This window comes from Suncus etruscus, chromosome 13 (genome assembly GCF_024139225.1).
Source record: "Suncus etruscus isolate mSunEtr1 chromosome 13, mSunEtr1.pri.cur, whole genome shotgun sequence".
NCBI classification, from domain to species: Eukaryota; Metazoa; Chordata; class Mammalia; order Eulipotyphla; family Soricidae; genus Suncus; species Suncus etruscus.
Window position 1 is genome coordinate 13,231,915 of NC_064860.1, and position 20,396 is coordinate 13,252,310.

At 36.7% G+C, this 20,396-nt stretch overlaps 1 protein-coding gene across 1 annotated transcript in view; it reads left to right on the top strand.

Moving 5' to 3' along the window:
- Window positions 1-20,396, top strand: part of ABCB5 (ATP binding cassette subfamily B member 5) — a 101,020-nt gene that overhangs the window by 8,807 nt on the left and 71,817 nt on the right. Inside the window, exons 4-11 of the mRNA XM_049785979.1 lie at window positions 998-1,189; window positions 1,278-1,449; window positions 2,416-2,540; window positions 2,826-3,003; window positions 4,557-4,670; window positions 11,221-11,331; window positions 15,233-15,358; window positions 17,817-18,020. Of these exons, the coding sequence (XP_049641936.1) occupies window positions 998-1,189; window positions 1,278-1,449; window positions 2,416-2,540; window positions 2,826-3,003; window positions 4,557-4,670; window positions 11,221-11,331; window positions 15,233-15,358; window positions 17,817-18,020 (1,222 nt within the window). The remainder of the gene's footprint in view (window positions 1-997; window positions 1,190-1,277; window positions 1,450-2,415; window positions 2,541-2,825; window positions 3,004-4,556; window positions 4,671-11,220; window positions 11,332-15,232; window positions 15,359-17,816; window positions 18,021-20,396) is intronic.

Sequence of the window (20,396 nt, forward strand, 5' to 3'; positions counted from 1 at the left end):
TTGTTTCACTTATTATCTTTGTCTATTCTCCACTAAGGATCAGTGATCTTTTACTGCTTACTCTGTTATCGCACAAAAAGCCCCCAAAAAGTGGCTGCATGCTGGTACCACACTAGTGGCACCTATAGGCACCACAAGATCAAGGCCATTGTCAGGTTTGCCAGTAAACCATCCCTAAGTCATTTCTTGTCCCTTCTCTTCCATAGATAGCTATTTGTTTATTGTAAGTAATTGTATTTTTTTTCAATTAATTTACTTAACATTACTGAAAGGGGGTTAGAACAGAGGTTAGGGGGATTTCCTTCCACACTGCAGACCTGGATTTGGGGGTCTGCATCATATATAGTCCTCCAAAAGCTACCAGGAAAAGACCCCTAAGCACAGATTCCGAAGGAAATCCTCATCATTACTGATTATGGCCCCTCCTCCCCAAAATACTGAAAGATTAATACTTAAATGCCAACTTTGCTTTTAAAAAGAACGAGATTGTGCTCATACTGAAAGATAGATGCATGATAAATGTTTTAATCATAAACTTAGATGCTTACATTTAACTTACCTCAATTTTATTTATGTCTGTTTACTTTTAATATAAATGCTCTCCATTGAGTGGAAATAAAATCTGATCAACCCTAAATACCCAAACCAAAGTCAATGACAATAGAATCAAGAGACCCAAACTACAACAAGCTATACACAAAAGGAACCTGTTACTCTAGCTGTTTAGGGGGCTAAGGGTAGCAATATGGGATGCATGCTGGGAACAGGGGTGGAAGGAAGTCAATGCTGGTGGTGGGAATTGCCCTAATTCATTGTTACTATGTATCTTAAATATAACTGTGAAAGATTTGTAATTCAAAAAGAAAAAAATGCAAATTTTAAAATTTTAAATATATATAAATGCTCCCAATCAAATCTGATTGATTAATTTCAAATAGCAACGAGGGAGAAAAGTTGCACTTTAGTTTTAGTAATATTTCCAATAATCTCATTTCAGTTTAACCCTGTATTATGTTGGAGTAGGAACTGCTGCCTTGGTGTTTGGTTACATACAGATTTCCTTTTGGATTATAACTGCAACCCGACAAACCAGAAGAATCCGAAAGCAGCTATTTCATTCGATCTTGGCACAGGACATCAGCTGGTTTGACAGCTGTGAAATTGGCGAATTTAACACTCGCATGACAGAGTAAGAGGAAAGCTGTGTTGTGGAATCCAAGTTTACTTTCAGCTGTGACATATAATTCAACTTACTTTATGTGTTTACTTGTTTTTAGTGACATCGACAAAATTAACGATGGTATTGGAGACAAGATCTCTCTGTTGTTTCAAAACATATCTACTTTTTCAATTGGCCTGACAATTGGTTTGGTAAAGGGCTGGAAACTCACATTGGTAACCCTGTCTACATCACCGCTTATAATTATTTCTGTGGCCATGTTTTCTAAGGTAAGCAATAATAATAATAATGATAACAATAATAAGGATAAGAATAATGTAGAATTGACTATGTACTGGAATATAGACTAGATATTTTACAAAGTTTATCCCAAAATACATTTTTATATATCCAAAAAAGTAAATGTACTATTGTATATCACAAACATTTTCTTGCATTCACTATATATAACATTTCCATTTCAAGCTAACTTCAACGTAAAAGGCTACAATGCGGTTTAGTTTTAACATTTTTTTTGTTTTGGTTTGGTTTTTGTTTTTTTGGGCCACACCCGGTGACACTCAGGGGTTACTCCTGTCTCTGTGCTCTGAAGTCGCTCCTGGCTCTGGGGACCATATGGGACATTGGGGTTTGAACTTCAGTTCATCCTGAGTCAGTTGCATGCAAGGCAAATGCCTACCGCTGAGCCATTGCTCCTGCCCCTGCCCCAAGTTTTAACATCTTATTAACATTGAAAAACACTCATCTTCAAGTTCAAATGATGTGTAAATAAAATATTATGGCATGTTATAGTGAATGCTTGCAGAGAGTCTAAAGTGTCTTAAATCAATTTGTACAATAGTTCCCCATTTTTCCATAGTTTAACTTTCTCTGAATTTAAGTTCCAGTCCCTCATGCCCCCCTTTACAGAGAGAGAGAGAGAGAGAGAGAGAGAGAGAGAGAGAGAGAGAGAGAGAGAGAGAGAGAGAGAGAGAGAGAGAATGAAAACCTCTACTAGTCGAAGGAAAAGTACAATTTGGTTCTAGGTTACAGTAAACAAGGATCTTTACTGTAAAGGTTTTTTTTGAAGTATATCCACCCAACAGTTTCCTCATTTGCAAACTGATGTTAGATTAGTGACATGAACATTAGATAAGTGATGTGAACACTGTTATTCTAAATGCAACTTGAATTAAATTTTGTACACATACTTACCAGAATTACTTTTGGATCACTGTGGTTGTGACTTATTGCAGATAGTCATCTCACTGACCAATAAAGAATTAAATGCTTATTCCAAAGCTGGAGCTGTAGCAGAAGAGGTCTTGTCATCAATACGAACAGTTGTAGCCTTTGGGGCCCAGGAGAAAGAAATTCAAAGGTCTGTCTTTCTGATTTTGGCCATATATTCTTGGTTTTGTTTTTCTGAAAGCTATTACATTGTGGGGTTCTGTTTTTTTTTGTTTGTTTGTTTGGGGGCCTCACACAGCAACATTCAAGAATTCTTCCTGGCTCTGCACTCAGGAATTATTTCTGGAAATACTGGGGAGACCATAAGAGATATTGAGGATTGAACCCAGGTTGGCCACATGAAAGTCAGATGCTCTAGCCACTATATTATACTGTATTAGCTCCAGACTTTCACATTGTATTTTATCTTTGTAAGGTATACACAAAATCTAAAAGATGCGAGAGACGTTGGCATTAAAAAAACTATAGCTTCAAAACTCTCTCTCGGTGCTGTATACTTCTTCATGAATGGAACCTATGGACTTGCTTTCTGGTATGGAACTTCCTTGATTTTCAGCGGAGAACCTGGTTATACCATTGGAACTGTTCTGGCTGTAAGTGTTGTTTGAGAACAAAGGTGACAGTTTGTAGACAATATTTTCTTGCAAATATTTTAAAATTTATCTTTGAGTGACAATAAATATTCAAAGAATATTTTAATAAATATTTGTTTTCTCCAAATTCTATGTATATATCTTTAACTTGTAGGTATAAATTAACATGGCTATTTATTTAATATTAAATGTTTATTTAGCATGTCTTCTTGAAGCTTTTTGCTTTTCCCAGAGTTTTCTTTATCTGGTAATCAAAAAAGACTTGTCACAGTAAGACATTTACTTTCATTTTTGCTGAGATAAGATAGTACTTCTACATTCATCTTGAAAAAGTCTTAGGAAAATAGTCCTTAGGTTAAGATCTTGGTCTTTGTAGTAATGTTAAAAGTAGAATATAAGCAATTCTGTTCAACATCAAAACATATATTTTTTATTTCTCAATTGACCTTTTTATTCTATGTAGCTTTTTTCCTTCCAACTAAAGTCATGTTTTAAAAAGATCATTCTAAAACTTATAAGTTTTACATTTAATTATAATTGTTAAGTTATCCTCTCAAATTTCAGTAATGAACACATCAGTTAAGGCTTAAGAAATTTTTTCTTACTGGTGAATTGATATATTTCTCTTATCATTTGACCCTCCCATTCTTTTTAAGGTTCTTTTTTCTTACAATTAAATATATGTTTTGAATTTACAAAATCAACAGTTAAGTTCTTATGCTATTTGTCTCTTTCATATAAATGAAACAAACATGAGATATTATCAATGCATCCTTGCTCTTCAATTTACTTGTATCTGAGGGCAAGTAATTTGCAAAATCTTCGATTCCTCATCTATATGCTAGGAAAAATGGTACCTAGTTTGTGAGATGTCTTTATGTGACTTTTGCAGAAATATGTCTCTATAGAAATAAACATGCATCTACTAATAAAAGAAGTAGGAAAGCTGGGTGAGAAATAGGCTGATGTCTCTAAACTAATAAACTCTGTAACAGTCTTCTTAAAATCTGAAGCAGGGCAGGAGAAATAATACAGCTTGTAAGACACCGACCTAAATAATCATGAAACAGACCTAGGTTCAGTCTGACATCTGATACGATATCCTGAGGCCTGCTAGGAATAATCCCTGCACAGAAAGCCAAAAGTAAACCCTGAGCACAGCTGGGTGTGGTCCCCAAATCAAGATAGAATTAAATTACATTAAATAAAACCTCAAGCCAGTGATCAACAAAAATGGAAGTGTAACTTTCATCCTCACCAACCAGGTTTATTTACACCAGCTCTCTCAATAAGCAATCCTCATTCTATAGATCTCTCTGGAGACAATAAAATCATGACTAGAGGATTATTGAACTTGTTCCACAATAGAAAAATGACAAGTCTTTGCAGGTTGACTGGTACTTCCTTTATATTTTCAACAATATCTCCCTATCAATTCATGCTTATAAATGTCCATAGTATCTTTCATGAGTCTAAGCCAAGTATTCACAACTTCAATTTAGTGTCTATTACATAGCTGAGGAAGGATAAATATCTTTTTTTTATTCCTATAGGTTTTCTTTAGTGTTATCCATAGTAGCTACTGCATAGGAGCAGCAGCACCTAACTTTGAAAACTTCACTGTAGCCCGTGGAGCTGCCTTTAATATTTTCCAGGTTATTGATAAGGTAAGAATTATCATTGCGGAGTGAGTGAGAAATGGCTGCATGTGGGGGTTTCCAGGCAGAGTGCTGATTGCTCTACCTGCAGAGTCTCCACCGGGCTGTGCTTCTTCTGAGGAACTGAGCACCAGAAGGGAGCCCTGTCCTACCCTTCTCTGTCTTTCCTGAACTCTGGAAGCTCTCCTCAGAGCCCTGGGAAGCGAACCCCAAAGAAATTACATTTGGAAGCTACCCAGCGAACCAGAAACTGAGCACCTGAAGGGAGCCCTGCCTTACTCTTCTCTGTCTTTCCTGAACTCTGGAAGCTCTCCTCAGAGCCCTGGGAAGCGAACCCCAAAGAAACTACATTCGGGAGCTACCCAGTGAGCCAGTGAGTAAGAAATGGCTGGATGTGGGGGTTTCCAGGCAGAGTGCTGATTGCTCTACCTGCAGAGTCTCCACCCGGCTGTGCTTCTTCTGAGGAAACTGAGCACCGGAAGGGAGCCCTGTCCTACCCTTCTCTGTCTTTCCTGAACTCTGGAAGCTCTCCTCAGAGCCCTGGGAAGCGAACCCCAAAGAAACTACATTCGGAAGCTACCCAGCGAGCCAGTGACTCTCCTCAGAGTCCTGGGAAGTGAACCCCAAAAATACAGCATTCTGAAGCTGCCCAGCGAGTGAGTGAAAACTACGCCTGACCAGTGGGGCCCGACTGTGAAAAACTGTGAGTGCTGCCTGTGTGTGTCTCTCTGCTATCCTGTTGCGTGAACCTCCTGAGAGTGGGCTGAAAAGAGGCTCCAGAAGGCACTTAGCTCCAATTCGCTACGCAGCTGTGCGCTCTTTCTAAAAAAAGAACACCATCACAAGAAGAAAAAAACCACACTAAGAACTGTGCTGGATCACAAAAGCAAGAATTTCTCTCCAGACTGTCTTCTCTGCTGCGTGCTTGGGCCTAAGATTTGATCCTGTGTGAGGCTTCATCCACGGAGGACTCCCCTACCTTGGAGGAAAGTCGGCCCATCCAGAAAGGGCGGAGCCAGAGAAGTGTGTTGCCTGCATCATATAACCAATGAATACCACCACAACACGTAGAAAAACCCACCATACAAGTGTGACAATGGGGAAACAACGCAGGCCAGCATCAGACATAGAGAATGAAGATGACAATTGTGATGACCAGTTAACGACCAACCAACTAATCAATCTCTCAGATAAGGACTTTAGAGTAGCAATATGGAATATACTCAAAGAACTCAAAGAAACCATGAATAGAATAGAACAGAACACTAATAAGAATCAAGAAAATGTGAAGACAGAGATCACAAAACTCCAAACTGAAATAACATGTCAAATAACAGGCCTGAAAAAATCAGTAAACGAAGTGAATGACAAAATGGATAAGCTCTGGGACAGGGTATCAGAAGCTGAGAATAGACTTGGTGCTGTGGAAGATGAGATACATAACAATTCCATACAACAGGAGAGATTGGACAAAAAACTTAAAACAAATGAACAGACAATGGAAAAATTAGTCAAAGAATGGGAACAGATGAAAATAGAGGTCTATGATAAGATCAACAGAAACAACTTAAGAATCATTGGAGTCCCAGAGACCCAGGAAGAAAATTTCCAGGAAGAATCAACGGTCAAGAACATCATTAAAGAGAAACTCCCAGAGCTAAAGAATATATGTGATCAAATCCTGCATGCTCGAAGAGTACCAAACAAAAGAGACCCAAGAAAAACCACCCCAAGACACATCCTAGTCACAATGACAAATCCCACAGATAGAGACAGAATTCTGAAAACAGCAAGATCAAAAGGGAAATTACATTCATGCAAGCATCCTTGAGATTTACAGCAGACCTGTCACCAGAAACACTAAATGCCAGAAAGCAGTGGTGGGATATTGTGACAAGACTGAATGAAATGAGTGCTTCACCTAGAATACTGTACCCAGCAAAACTCACTTTCCGGTTTGACGGAAGAATACATGGTTTCACAGACAAAAAACAGCTCAGAAACTTTACAGACTCAAAACCAGTCTTAAGAGAAAAACTGAAAGACCTAATCTAAGACAAGACTGAGCATAAGACACACCAAATTTCGATATAAAGATGGCATTAAATCCCAGGACAATTCTTTCTCTCAACATCAATGGACTAAATGCACCAGTTAAGAGACACAGAGTGGCTAAGTGGATCAAAAAACTCAATCCAACCTTCTGCTGCCTACAAGAAACGCACCTGAATAGTCAGAACAAACATAGACTCAAAATAAAAGGCTGGAGAAAAGTTATCCAAGCAAACAACACCCATAAAAAAGCTGGAGTGGCCATACTAATATCAGATAATGCAAACTTTATACTCAGGAAGATTATAAGGGACAAAGATGGACATTTTATATTAATCAAGGGTATGTAGAGCAGGAAGAAATAACTCTCCTAAACATATATGCACCAAATGAGGGGCCAGCAAAATATTTAAAACAACTGTTGACAAATCTGAAAAACAATATCAATAACAACACAATAATTGTGGGGGACCTCAACACTGCTTTGTCAACACTGGATAGGTCAACCAGACTGAAACCCAACAAGAATATACTAGACCTGAGGAGAGAAATGGAAGAAAGAGGCCTAGTGGATATATATAGGACACTCCATCCCCAGAAACCTGGATACACATTCTTCTCCAATGTACATGGGACATTCTCCAGGATAGACTACATGCTGGCACATAAAACATACCTCCATAAGATCAAGAGGATAGAAATTTTGCAGACTACCTTCGCTGACCACAAGGCTCTGAAATTATTTGTGAATTCCAAAGGGACTCAGAAGAAAAACTTTAACACCTGGAAGTTAAACAGCCTCATACTCAATAACCAGTGGGTCCGAGATGAAATCAAGGAGGAAATCAAAAGGTTCCTGGAAACAAATGACAATAAACACACAAACTATCAGAACTTATGGGACACAGCAAAAGCAGTACTGAGAGGAAAATTTATAGCTTTGCAAGCACACATCAGGAAGGAAGAAGGAGCTTACCTGAGTAGCTTAATGACACAGCTAATAGAACTAGAAAGTACTCAACAAAAGGACCCAAAAATAGGAAGACAGAAGGAAATAACAAAGCTGAGAGCAGAAATCAACGAAGTGGAAACCCAAAAAACAATCCGAAAGATCAACGAAAGCAGAAGTTGGTTCTTTGAAAAAATAAACAAGATTGATAGACCACTGGCAAACCTAACAAAGAAAGAGAGAGAGAGAGAAACTTGATAACTCGTATTAGGAATGAAAAAGGGGAGATCACTACTGATATGACAGAGATTCAAAGGGTAATCAGAAACTACTTTGAAAAACTCTATGCCACTAAAAATGAGAACCTGGAAGAAATGGATAAATTCTTGGACTCTTATAATCTTCCACACTTGAAAGAAGAGGATGTAGCATATCTAAACACCCCCATCACCATTGATGAAATAAAAATGGTAATCAAAAGTCTGCCCAAAAACAAAAGCCCAGGCCCAGATGGATTCACTAATGAATTCTATCAAACTTTCCAAGAGGAACTACTACCAATCCTGGCAAGACTCTTTCATGAAATTGAACAAGTGGAAACACTCCCAAATAGCTTTTATGAAGCCAACATCACCTTGATACCTAAACCAGACAGAGATGCTACGAAAAAAGAAAATTACAGTCCAATATCGCTGATGAATGCAGATGCAAAGATCCTCAACAAAATCCTGGCAAATAGGATTCAATACCTCATTAAGAAGATCATCCACTACGATCAAGTAGGTTTCATCCCAGGAATGCAAGGATGGTTTAACATCCGTAAGTCTATCAACATAATACACAACATCAACAACAAGAAAAATAAAAACCACATGATTATATCAATAGATGCAGAGAAAGCATTTGACGAGGTCCAACACCCATTCTTGATCAAAACTCTCAGCAAGATGGGAATGGAAGGAACCTTTCTCAATATAGTTAAGGCCATCTACCACAAGCCAGTGGCAAATATTATCCTCAATGGAGAAAAACTAAAAGCCTTCCCTCTAAATTCTGGCACAAGACAAGGCTGTCCTCTCTCACCACTCCTATTCAACATAGCACTGGAAGTACTTGCTATAGCGATTAGGCAAGAAAAAGATATCAAGGGAATCCAGATAGGAAAGGAAGAAGTCAAGCTCTCACTGTTTGCAGATGACATGATGCTCTACTTAGAAAACCCTAAAGACTCTACCAAAAAGCTTCTAGAAACAATAGACTCATATAGCAAGGTGGCAGGCTACAAAATTAACACACAAAAATCAATGGCCTTTCTATACACCAATAGTAATAAGGAAGAAATAGACATTAAGAAAACAACCCCATTCACAATTGTACCACACAAACTCAAATATCTTGGAATCAACTTGACTAAAAATGTGAAAGACCTGTACAAAGAAAACTATAAAACTCTGCTCCAAGAAATAAGAGAGGACACGCGGAAATGGAAACACATACCCTGCTCATGGATTGGCAGGATTAACATCATCAAAATGGCAATACTCCCCAAGGCGTTATACATATTCAACGCTATCCCTCTAAAGATACCTATGACATTCTTCAAAGAGGTAGATCAGGCAATTTTGAAATTTGTTTGGAACAATAAACACCCTAGAATAGCTAAAGCAATCATTGGGAAAAAGAATATGGGAGGAATTACTTTCCCCAACTTTAAACTTTACTACAAAGCAATAGTTATCAAAACAGCATGGTATTGGAATAAGGACAGACCCTCGGATCAGTGGAATAGGCTTGAATACTCAGAAAATGTTCCCCAGACATACAATCACCTAATTTTTGATAAAGGAGCAGAAAATCCTAAATGGAGCAAGGAAAGCCTCTTCAACAAGTGGTGTTGGCACAACTGGCTAGCCACTTGCAAAAAATTGAACTTAGACCCCCAGCTAACATCATGTACGAAGGTAAAATCCAAATGGATTAAAGACCTCGATATCCGACCCCAAACCATAAGATATATAGAACAACACATAGGCAAAACTCTCCAGGACATTGAGACTTCAGGCATCTTCAAGGAGGAAACTGCACTCTCCAAGCAAGTGAAAACAGAGATTAACAGATGGGAATATATTAAGTTGAGAAGCTTCTGCACCTCAAAGGAAATAGTGCCCAGGATACAAGAGCCACCCACTGAGTGGGAGAATCTATTCACCCAATACCCATCAGACAAAGGGCTAATCTCCAAAATATACAAGGCACTGACAGAAATTTACAAGAAAAAAACATCTAATCCCATCAAAAAATGGGGAGAAGAAATGAACAGACACTTTGACAAAGAAGAAATACAAATGGCCAAAAGACACATGAAGAAATGCTCCACATCACTAATCATCAGAGAGATGCAAATCAAAACAACAATGAGATACCACCTCACACCACAGAGAATGGCACACATCACAAAGAATGAGAACAAACAGTGCTGGCGGGGATGTGGAGAGAAAGGAACTCTTATCCACTGCTGGTGGGAATGCCGTCTAGTTCAACCTTTATGGAAAGCAATATGGAGATTCCTCCAAAAACTGGAAATCGAGCTCCCATACGATCCAGCTATTCCACTCCTAGGAATATACCCTAAGAACACAAAAATACAATACAAAAATCCCTTCCTTACACCTATATTCATTGCAGCACTATTTACCATAGCAAGATTCTGGAAACAACCAAGATGCTCTTCAACAGACGAATGGCTAAAGAAACTGTGGTACATATACACAATGGAATATTATGCAGCTGTCAGGAGGGATGAAGTCATGAAATTTTCCTATACATGGATGTACACAGAATCTATTATGCTGAGTGAAATAAGTCAGAGAGAGAGAGAAAAACGCAGAATGGTCTCACTCATCTATGGGTTTTAAGAAAAATGAAAGACATTCTCGCAATAATAAATTTCAGACACAAAAGAGAAAAGAGCTGGAAGTTCCAGCTCACCTCAGGAAGCTCACCACAAAGAGTGATGAGTTTAGTTAGAGAAATAACTACATTTTGAACTGTCCTAATATTGAGAATGTATGAGGGAAATGTAGAGCCTGTTTAGGGTACAGGCGGGGGTTGGGTGGGGAGGAGGGAGATTTGGGACTTGGGTGATGGGAATGTTGCACTGGTGATGGGTGGTGTTCCTTTTATGACTGAAACCCAAACACAATCATGTATGTAATCAAGGTGTTTAAATAAAAAAAAAATCAACTGGAAAAAAAAAGAATTATCATTGCTTTTATTATGACTATTATTACTACAAGAAGGACAAAAATAAAGGCAGTATTTATTTTATTAAAAGCAGAACACTAGAAAAACTTTTGGTGTCCAATTGGCTATAAAAGGATGTTGTTTTAATCCTTCTAGAAAGAAATTATAAATTTTTGAAGTGTTCATGTCTAACTCAATGTACTTCTAAAGCAATAAAGGATAATGTAGAAGGAAACCCATTTTCAGACTATTGTTAGTATATAAAGAGGCTCAATTCATTAAAAGATTTTTTGATGTTGCTTCTGTTTATCCAAGAAACCCACTATAGGCAACTTTTCAACAACTGGATATAAACATGAATGCATAGAAGGAACTGTGGAATTTAAAAATGTTTATTTCAGTTATCCATCAAGACCTTCTGTCAAGGTAGGTTAGCTTTTATTTTTGTTGATTTGGGGGCCACAATCTGTTTTGCTCAGAGGTTATTCCTACTTTCAGCTCAGGAATCACTCCTGATGGTGCTCAGGGACCATTGGAAATGCTGGAAATCAAACTTGGGCTGGTGACTTAAAGGGCATGCACCCTATCTGCTCTACTATCTCTTCAGCTACTGGATAGGTTAAATTTAATAGTAAAACTTTACCACTCTATGATATAGTATTCTAATGGCTAAAATCTTCTTTTATTATATTCTGTAGAGTCATTTCATTTTTATCATCATCTGTCCACTTTACCTAGAAACAAACACAGAGAAAAGAAAAAAAAAACAGAAGGAAGATCAGTAATGAAAATATAACTGGAAGACTCAGTCTTTTCTGTAGTCAACTGATAATGGCATTTTTCAGTTTCAAGAATTTCTGTCCTCTGAAACACACAAAATTATTTTAGTGATGCCACTGATGATGGCATGACCAGTTATTTGTGGCTCAATATGTTATCCCACTCAACATAAATATTACATGTTAAGTTTAAAGAGATAGAATACAGCATAAGGCCCTTGTCTTGCATACATCCAACTTGGATTCAAGCCTTGGCACTGCAAATAGCCCCAAAAAACTGACTGCCAGGAATGCTCATATATGCAGAGCCAAATATATGCACCAGAGAATATGGCCCACCCCAAATTTATAATGAACAGCCCATTTAAGCCTTTTAGTTTCTAAGTTCTAAAACCTAGTAAATTATGCAAATACTGTACCATTTTCTTTTTTCCTAGCATATTTAGTGCTTCTGGTTTCTTTTCTCTATCTCTATCTCTCTGTCTCCTCCCCCTTTCTCTCCTCTTTCTCTGTTTTATAAGTTCAACTAACCAAAGTTACTTTTAACTTTGGTTACTTTCAAAGATTTCAAATTAAAAAGTTTAATATGCATATATTTTATAGAAAAGGACATAATTTTATGTGAAGTGCCTTATAAAATGTCTTAGATATACCTGCAATATTTGCATCCAAAAAGCATCTACTACTTCTACTATTTTCTCTTCTGTCTGAGTTTTTCTTTTCAAATTTCTTTAATTTAAAAAAAATTGTTCCTTAATTACCATTATTGAAAAAGTGTCATTTACCTATTTCTAAATATAAAGGGATGTTTCTTTTTGTTTTTTGTTTGTTTGGTTGGTTTTGGGGCCACACCCCGTGACGCTCAGCGATTACTCCTAGCTATGTGCTCAGAAATTGCTCCTGGCTTTGGTGACCATATGGAATGTAAGTAATCGAGCCACAGTTCATCTTAGGTTAGCTGTGTGCAAGGCAAATGCCCTATCACTGTGCCACCACTCTGGCCTTATAAAGAGATATTTCTTATAAGAGATATTTTTTAACCACCTTTGGGGTGATTTCCTAGAAAGTTCAGCTCCAACTGTGTGCTATTCTAATGCATGGGATAAAACTTTTGAAACATAACCCTTTTGTTAAAGTAAAAAAACGAAAAACAAAAAAACATTTATTTTTCCTTTTTGGTTTTTGGGCCACACCCTGCTGTGCTTGGGACTTATTTCTAGCTTTGTACTCATAGATGTCTCCTGGCAGGATTCAAGACCTTATGGGGTGGCTGAAATAGAACCTGGGTCAGTCACCTGGATTGCAAGTTTCTTCCCCCACTCCAGCTCCAAAAGTGAATTTTCTAAGTCCAAGAACTTTAGATTAAAAAAATAATAATAGTAAATTCTTTCAGTGAAAACTGACTCCAACTCTAAGGTAAAAGTGAACGTGGGAGATGAGATACTCTGAATGGGAGTTCCCAAATTCTCAAATTCTCACCATTTTTAGAAAATGTTCTCTGTTTTAACCCTTTGAAGGTTTTATGCTGGCTTATATAAAGAGTATTTCTTTACAAATGGGACATCAAAGTGAGAGGATACAAAGCAAGTCTTCTTTGAAGTAGGAGCCAAACACATACAAATGCAAGATGTTGACAATTTCTCTGTGTTTTTGTAATTTTAGGAGAGTGTTTATTTATGAGGCTTCTCTTATAAAACAGGTCCCTTGGACAATAAATACTGGTTAAAAAAATTACATATGCTTTGTGAGAAAAAACTGAAAAGTTCTACCCCCTCATTGAATATTTCTATCACATCTATCATTAAGAGATGGGGATTTTATAGTTAATCCCATGACTGTATACTTCAGGGGTGGAGAAACCCTGTATCCTAGGCCAAGGGAATTACCTCTATAATATCCCCAATAGTTAATATGCCTATGCGGGGGGGGGGGGAGCACAAAATAATCATTTTTCCCCATATTTATTTATCGATTGATCAATTTTTTGACATCTTTATTTTGGTGTAGATATTGAAGTTGATGTTATTTTATTTTATCTTATCTTTCTCTTTCTTTATGCACTTTGGCATGATTTGATTTCAGAACTGAGACTATTTTCTGGTGCTTGTCTTTATTGCTGTAGTGCTCACTGGATATTTAATTTGATATTTCTTTCTGTATTGTTGTGGTGTTTCAATTACCTTTTTCATGTACTCTCTCAAGCTGAGGTTAAAAGCCTCTAGGACTCCGCCCATTTTCAGCGTATTTGACTTCTTTTTATTTCTTTTAATTTATTTAATTTTCTTATTTTGTACTTCATTCTATTGCTTTTCTTTCCTTCAAACAAAACCATATAACTCGATTTATCTAGCTCTGCCTCTTAAATAGAGAGGGAAACAAGGGAGGGCACAAGGACCAAACAGATATATGATCACTAATAGTAAGCTAGACAAAGAAAGGACCACCTACTCTAGCAGCCCGGGGGGTGATGGTGGGGTATATAGGTTGCAGAAAGGTGGGATGGGTGGAGGACAAATTTGGTGACGGGTAATCCCCTGATTCAATGTTAATATGTACCTAAAATACTACTGTGAAAGATATGTAAGCCATTACGATCAAAATAAAAATTAAAAAAAAAAAAGAGATCGGGTTTTTAATAGTACTATCCCATATGGGAGTCCCAAGGAGCCTTGACAGTTATTTTTTTTTGAGATATATTTTTGCAATAATGTTAAGTATATGCAAAGAAAGAATTTATTTAAAGATATTTCTTTATTTAAATTAAAGTTATTTCAATTAAATTTAAACACAAAGATAGGATAGAGAGATAATGTGGCATGTCAGGCCCTTGCCTTGCACCTGGCCAGCCCAAGTTCAACACCCTGGACTTCATACAATCTCCTGAGCCTGTCAAGAGTGATCCCTGAACACAGGCCTAAGCCTTGAGTATTGCCAGGTATGACATAAATAAATAGTTTACAAAGATAGATGGAAAATATTTTAGGTGTGACAAATTAAAAGAAGAAAAATAGGGCCAGAATGGTTGTGCAGCAGTAGGACACTTTGCATGTGGCTAATCCAGGATGGACAGTGGTTCAATCCTGGTGTCCTATATGGTCCCCTGAGCCAGGAGTGATTTCTGAGCTCAGAGCTAGGAGTAATCACAGGTGTGGCCCAAAACAGAGAAAAAAAAAAAAAGATATATATATTTGCAAAACAAAGTTTTCACTAAAAGTCAGAAAGTTCATATGAATTATTTCTGTTGAAGTATAAAGTATTTTCTGTATCTAATTAAAATATAGTACAAGAATATTTAAAGAAGTTAAATAGTTTAAAAATGCCTCTTCATCTAGAGATATAATGAGATTCCTTTGCTATAATTTTCCAAACTTATTTATGTTATTACTAAAAACTTAAATGATACAAACATATCATATGATCTAGATTTGTTTTTAAGTGCCATAGAAAAGTTTAATTTTGTTTCTTATTATTTGTTAAATTTCTAAAACTATGTAAATCATTTTATCTCTTACCTTGTTTATGAAATGTCTCCCAACATATTTCAAAAGATTCTTAAAGGTCTGAACCTCAAAATTAAGTCTGGAAAGACTGTGGCCTTGGTTGGTCCCAGTGGCAGTGGGAAGAGTACAACAGTCCAACTCTTGCAGAGATTATATGATGCTGAAGACGGCTATGTAAGTGCAGCTAGCAGCACATTGTACAATTCCTACAGCAGGATTTTGGTATACTACCTATTATACAGAACAGAACAGATCTCACTCTATCAGCATTGTATCATTAATAATGAAGCTAGGCAGGAAGACAAATTCAGTTTTTCTCTTTATAGTCATCATCTAACAAATATATATTGAGCACCTACTATATACTTGGCAATAATACCCAGTATTTGGAGGGTGGGTTGGGCCACACCTGGCAGTGCTCAGGGGTTACTGGATCTGTGCTCAGAAATCACTTCTAGCAGACTTGGGCCGGAGAAATAGCATGGAGGTAAGGTGTTTGCCTTGTATGCAGAAGGTCTGTGGTTCGAATCCCAGCATCCCATATGGTCCCCTGAGCCTGCCAAGAGCGATTTCAGAGTGTAAGGAGAAACCCCTGAACACGTGCCCCGAAAAAAAAAAGAAAAAAGAAATCACTTCTGGCACACTTGGGAGATCATCGGGGATGCCACAGATCAAACCCAGGTCCATCCGGAGTCAGCCGTATGCAAGGCAAATGCTCAACCACTGTGCTATTGCTCTGGCCCCAACTAGGTACAATCCCAGTAGTTGAAGATATATCAGTGAATTAAACAGAAAAGCTTGGGAACTGGAGCAGTAGTACAGCCCACTATGAGTTATTCCTAAATGCAAACCCAGGGTAATCCCTGAGCACTGCTGGGCATGGTCCCCCCAAAAAGAAAAAGAAATTAAAAAAGAACAATAAAAGAACCAAAGGGGAAAAAAAACTTCTGCTTTATCAAGCTTGCATTTAAATAAGTAGAGAGAGATAACAAATAAAATAAATAATATAGTCTATTAGAAGGTAATAATGTTGTGGAGCAAAATTGCCCAGTAAATTATAGTACCAAGAATTTATCTAGAATTTGTTTCTAAAAATAGGAGGGAAGAATGATATCTATGTTTAAGGAAAAAATGTCATTTGGGAGCCAGGGTGATGAATCAAATAACCACTAAGTACTACTGGGTATGAGCCAAAAAGAAAGAAGTCCTCATTTATCTTCTGTCACCCACAATACTAAGTTTTTCACCCTTATAAAAAAAGATAGACAGTTTAAGACTCTAATAGTCACAGAAGCTTAATTCTTGGCCTATTTATTCTATTTTTCAATTTTTATTTAGTTCTTTTTGTTTGGGAGCCAAAGTCAGGACTTATTCCTTGCTCTGTTCTCAGGGATCACTTCTGGTGGGATCCGGCAACACAATGGGGTTCTGAGAATCAAACCCCAATTTGGCAATGTGCAAAGCAATTGCCTTACTCACTGTACTATGGCTCCTTCTGCTCAATTATTATTTATTACAAAAAAAAATCTACTTTCCTAGAACCTGGCTTTATTTCCTTTTTCTTCTAAAGTCTTCAGTTTTGGATAATGCTAGAATCTGGTGCCCAAGTTAACACTCCATAATGAAATTGCCAGATACATGTTCCATTTATAAAGCAGTAACAATGGAATGCCCATACTGTGGCAGAATACCAGATTTAGGTGAGAAAGGGAGACTCTGTGAGTTGTAATGATCATTTTTTTGACATTAGAGTATTCAAGTTTGGGAAATGAGACTGTCAATGGAAGATGGTTCATTTAGTGTTAATTATAGCAGAGATTAGAAGACATTTTTGCCTTTATGAGGAATGGGATATTGAAGAGGGGAAAGAACGAATACTGCTTAAAAAATAGTTTAAGGTTATATGAGTCTTAGAGTAATAAATTAAAATTTACCATATATGTCTATATTTTTAAAAAAGTGATTCCTAGAGAATTACCTTTAAAATTGGGGCCTAAGTGATAGCACAGTGGTAGGGCATTTGCCTTACATGCGGCCAATCTAGGACAGACCTTGGTTTGATTCTCTGGCATCCCATATGGTCCCCCGAGACAGGAGTGGTTTCTGAGTGCAGAGCCAGGAGTAACCCCTGAGCATCACAGGGTGTGGCCCAAAAAGCAAATAAATAAATATTATCTGCTAGATAGCTTTTGGGATAAAGATATCCAGCTGTTTGCAGATTGTGAAAGTTCATTTGAATCTTCCCATATAATAGAATTTTCCATATTCATTTGAATTTTCCTATATACCTGTTAACAATGTTCAATGCTATAATAAATATTTGATAATATAATAAATATTTGATAAATATTTTATCAAAATATAGTCAGTCTATTAGTAAATTGATGGCTTTTGTAGTTAGAATATTAGTCATTATATAAATATTTGTTGAATGTGGTAATATTTAAAGAGGTGTGAAATTTTATACCTAAAACCTGAAATGGCTTAGCAATGTTAACTCCATTTAAAAATAATTTTGTATAGATAGTTTTAATTTCTGGAACAATCAGCTTTTATTTTGGAATACTTAAAATATTACTCTTAAACATATATAGTGAAAAATATTACAGCATGACCAATTCTGGATTGGCAGATCACAGTGGATGGAAACGACATCAGAACCTTGAACGTGCAACATTACCGTAAATGCATTGGCGTCGTTAGCCAAGAGCCTGTTTTGTTTGGGACCAGCATTAATAACAACATTAAATATGGGCGAGAAGGTGTGACAGATGAAGAAGTTGAGAAAGCAGCAAAGGAAGCCAATGCTTATGATTTTGTAATGGAGTTTCCCAATGTAAGTAAATCATGTAACCGATTTCCTTAGCTTATAGATAACATGCTGCATTATTCTAAAATGAGGTAACAAAACAATAACTTACATCAAGAGGATATTGTCTTAGATGAAACATCTGTATATAACAAAATATGGTTACAAACTAAAGAAGAAATGCATAATTTTAATGGTAACATTTTTACACCACACTTAATTCTTACTGTCTTTTATGACAAATGGAAAAGGGAGAAGAATATACAGCAAAGAGATATAAGAAAAAAATCATTAGCATCCAGATAAGTTTCATTTGCAAAATGTTGATTTGTGAGGCCATCTTGTGGCTAAGAGAGAGAATATCATACTCAGATAGGTTCTATGGAAAGGGAGAAAAAAAATCTATGACCAAATGGTAATGGGAGAACAAAAATATTAGGATTAACAGCCACTTTGTTATCTTTTCTCATAAATAGCTATAAAATTTGCCAAAGCAGAGGAGATATCACACAGTTATTTCCTAGCAATGAATTCAAGGTAATGTAGACTGAACCGAATTTGCGGCATTTTGCCTGAGAATAAAATTCTGACACAGGTTAAATAGGAAGAAGATGGGGGGCATTGGTGGTAGGAATATTGCAGAGGTGAAGGGAGTCTTTTATTATAACTAAGGCCCAACTTCAAACATGTTTGTAATTTTGAAATTATTTTAAGTTGTCACTAAAGAAGAAAAAAATAAAAAAAAACTTTTAAAAAAGAAATTATTTAGGGGCTGGAGTGGTGGTGCAAGTAGTAGGGCATTTGCCTTGTGTGAACTAACCTAGGACAGACAACAGTTTGATCCCCAGGTGTCCCATAAGGTCCCCCAAGCCGGGAGCTATTTCTGAGAGCAGAGCCAGGAGTAACCCCTGAGCGTCACCAGGAGGTATGGCCCAAAAATACAAAAAGAAAAAAAAAGAAAAGAAAAGAAAAAAATTATTTTTAAAAATTCTGACACATTTCTATGGAACTAGAATCCAAACAAACTATGGCAATTAAATGGAACTTAAACGAACTAGATATTTATAATTTATGTATATAATTTATAAATAATAAATTTATAAATTTATAATTTACTTATAATTATATATAACTAGATAATTATAAAATGTGTTGGTTTGACATGGAGTGATAGGTGGGGGACAAAATCTCTGTAGGCATCCTTGAAGTTTTGCATTGGAACCTAAGACTAGCCAAAATCTACCAGGATTAGCAGCTGCAAAGCTAGGAGAAAAACAGAGTTTAAGTCAGTGCTTCTCAATTATTTTCTGTCATGCCCCCCAGAAAGAAGAAAACATTTTTCGCACCCCCTGCACGACTGTAAATAGTATCTTTATTAAAAAAAAAACTTTAACCTGCAAAGCAAAAATATATAAAATAATTCGAGCTGATTTTTTAATCAGAGGTGATGTCCGGATTAATGGCTACAATGCATAGCTTTTCGAAGTGAGGTTTGAAGCAGGACACAGCAACTCTCAGCTCCCGAGACACACAGAGACATAAACACGGGGCTTAGCTTGTAATGACAGTGTTTGCCGAGGTCAAACGCGCCCCCCTTTACGGAGCCTCGAGCCCCCAATGCCCCACTATTTGAGAAGCACTGGTATAAGTCAAGCATATATTGAAAGCATGGCATAGCCAGTGTGGACAAGTCACTTTTACATTTTTTTAATACCCTAGACATAGAAAACACACACACACACACACACACACACACACACACACACACACACGAGATAAGGCACACCTTAGAAATAAAGAGCACACCCCCGAGTAAGTCTGACTCTAAACCTGCCCTAACAAAGCCTAAAACCAAGCCAGGACAAGATCCTTAGAAACAGAATTTAGAGATTAGGTGCTGCCAAGTTTTGAGGCTTTCTACCTGTTCACCCAACAACAAAACTAGTATTGCACAATTTCAAGATGATCAGTCAGTGTCTAAATTGCCTACTAGGATAAAATTCAGTTTTTCAGAGAGCAATTCAGTCTGTTCAATAGTACTTAGTATACCCTATATAAACAATACTTAGATATAAAAGGAACAGAAAAATATGTCAAATATGCAAGAAAACATGGACTACATATTTTAAAAATTGCCATTTTAAAGAAAACAGGCATATGTTCTCATCATAGTACACTGAAATTACTGAAACTAATAACAAAATATATTAAAATCTAGAAATATTTGAAAATTTAATAATAACTACCGGTAATTAACTTATGGCTCAGAGAAAAAGTCTCAAGGAAAAATAAAAACTATCTGAAAAATTAAAAAAAATGAAATGTACTATTATAGCTATTTGTGGAATATAGTTAAAGCTCTGCTTTAAGAGCTTATATTATCAAATCCATTTTTAGAACATA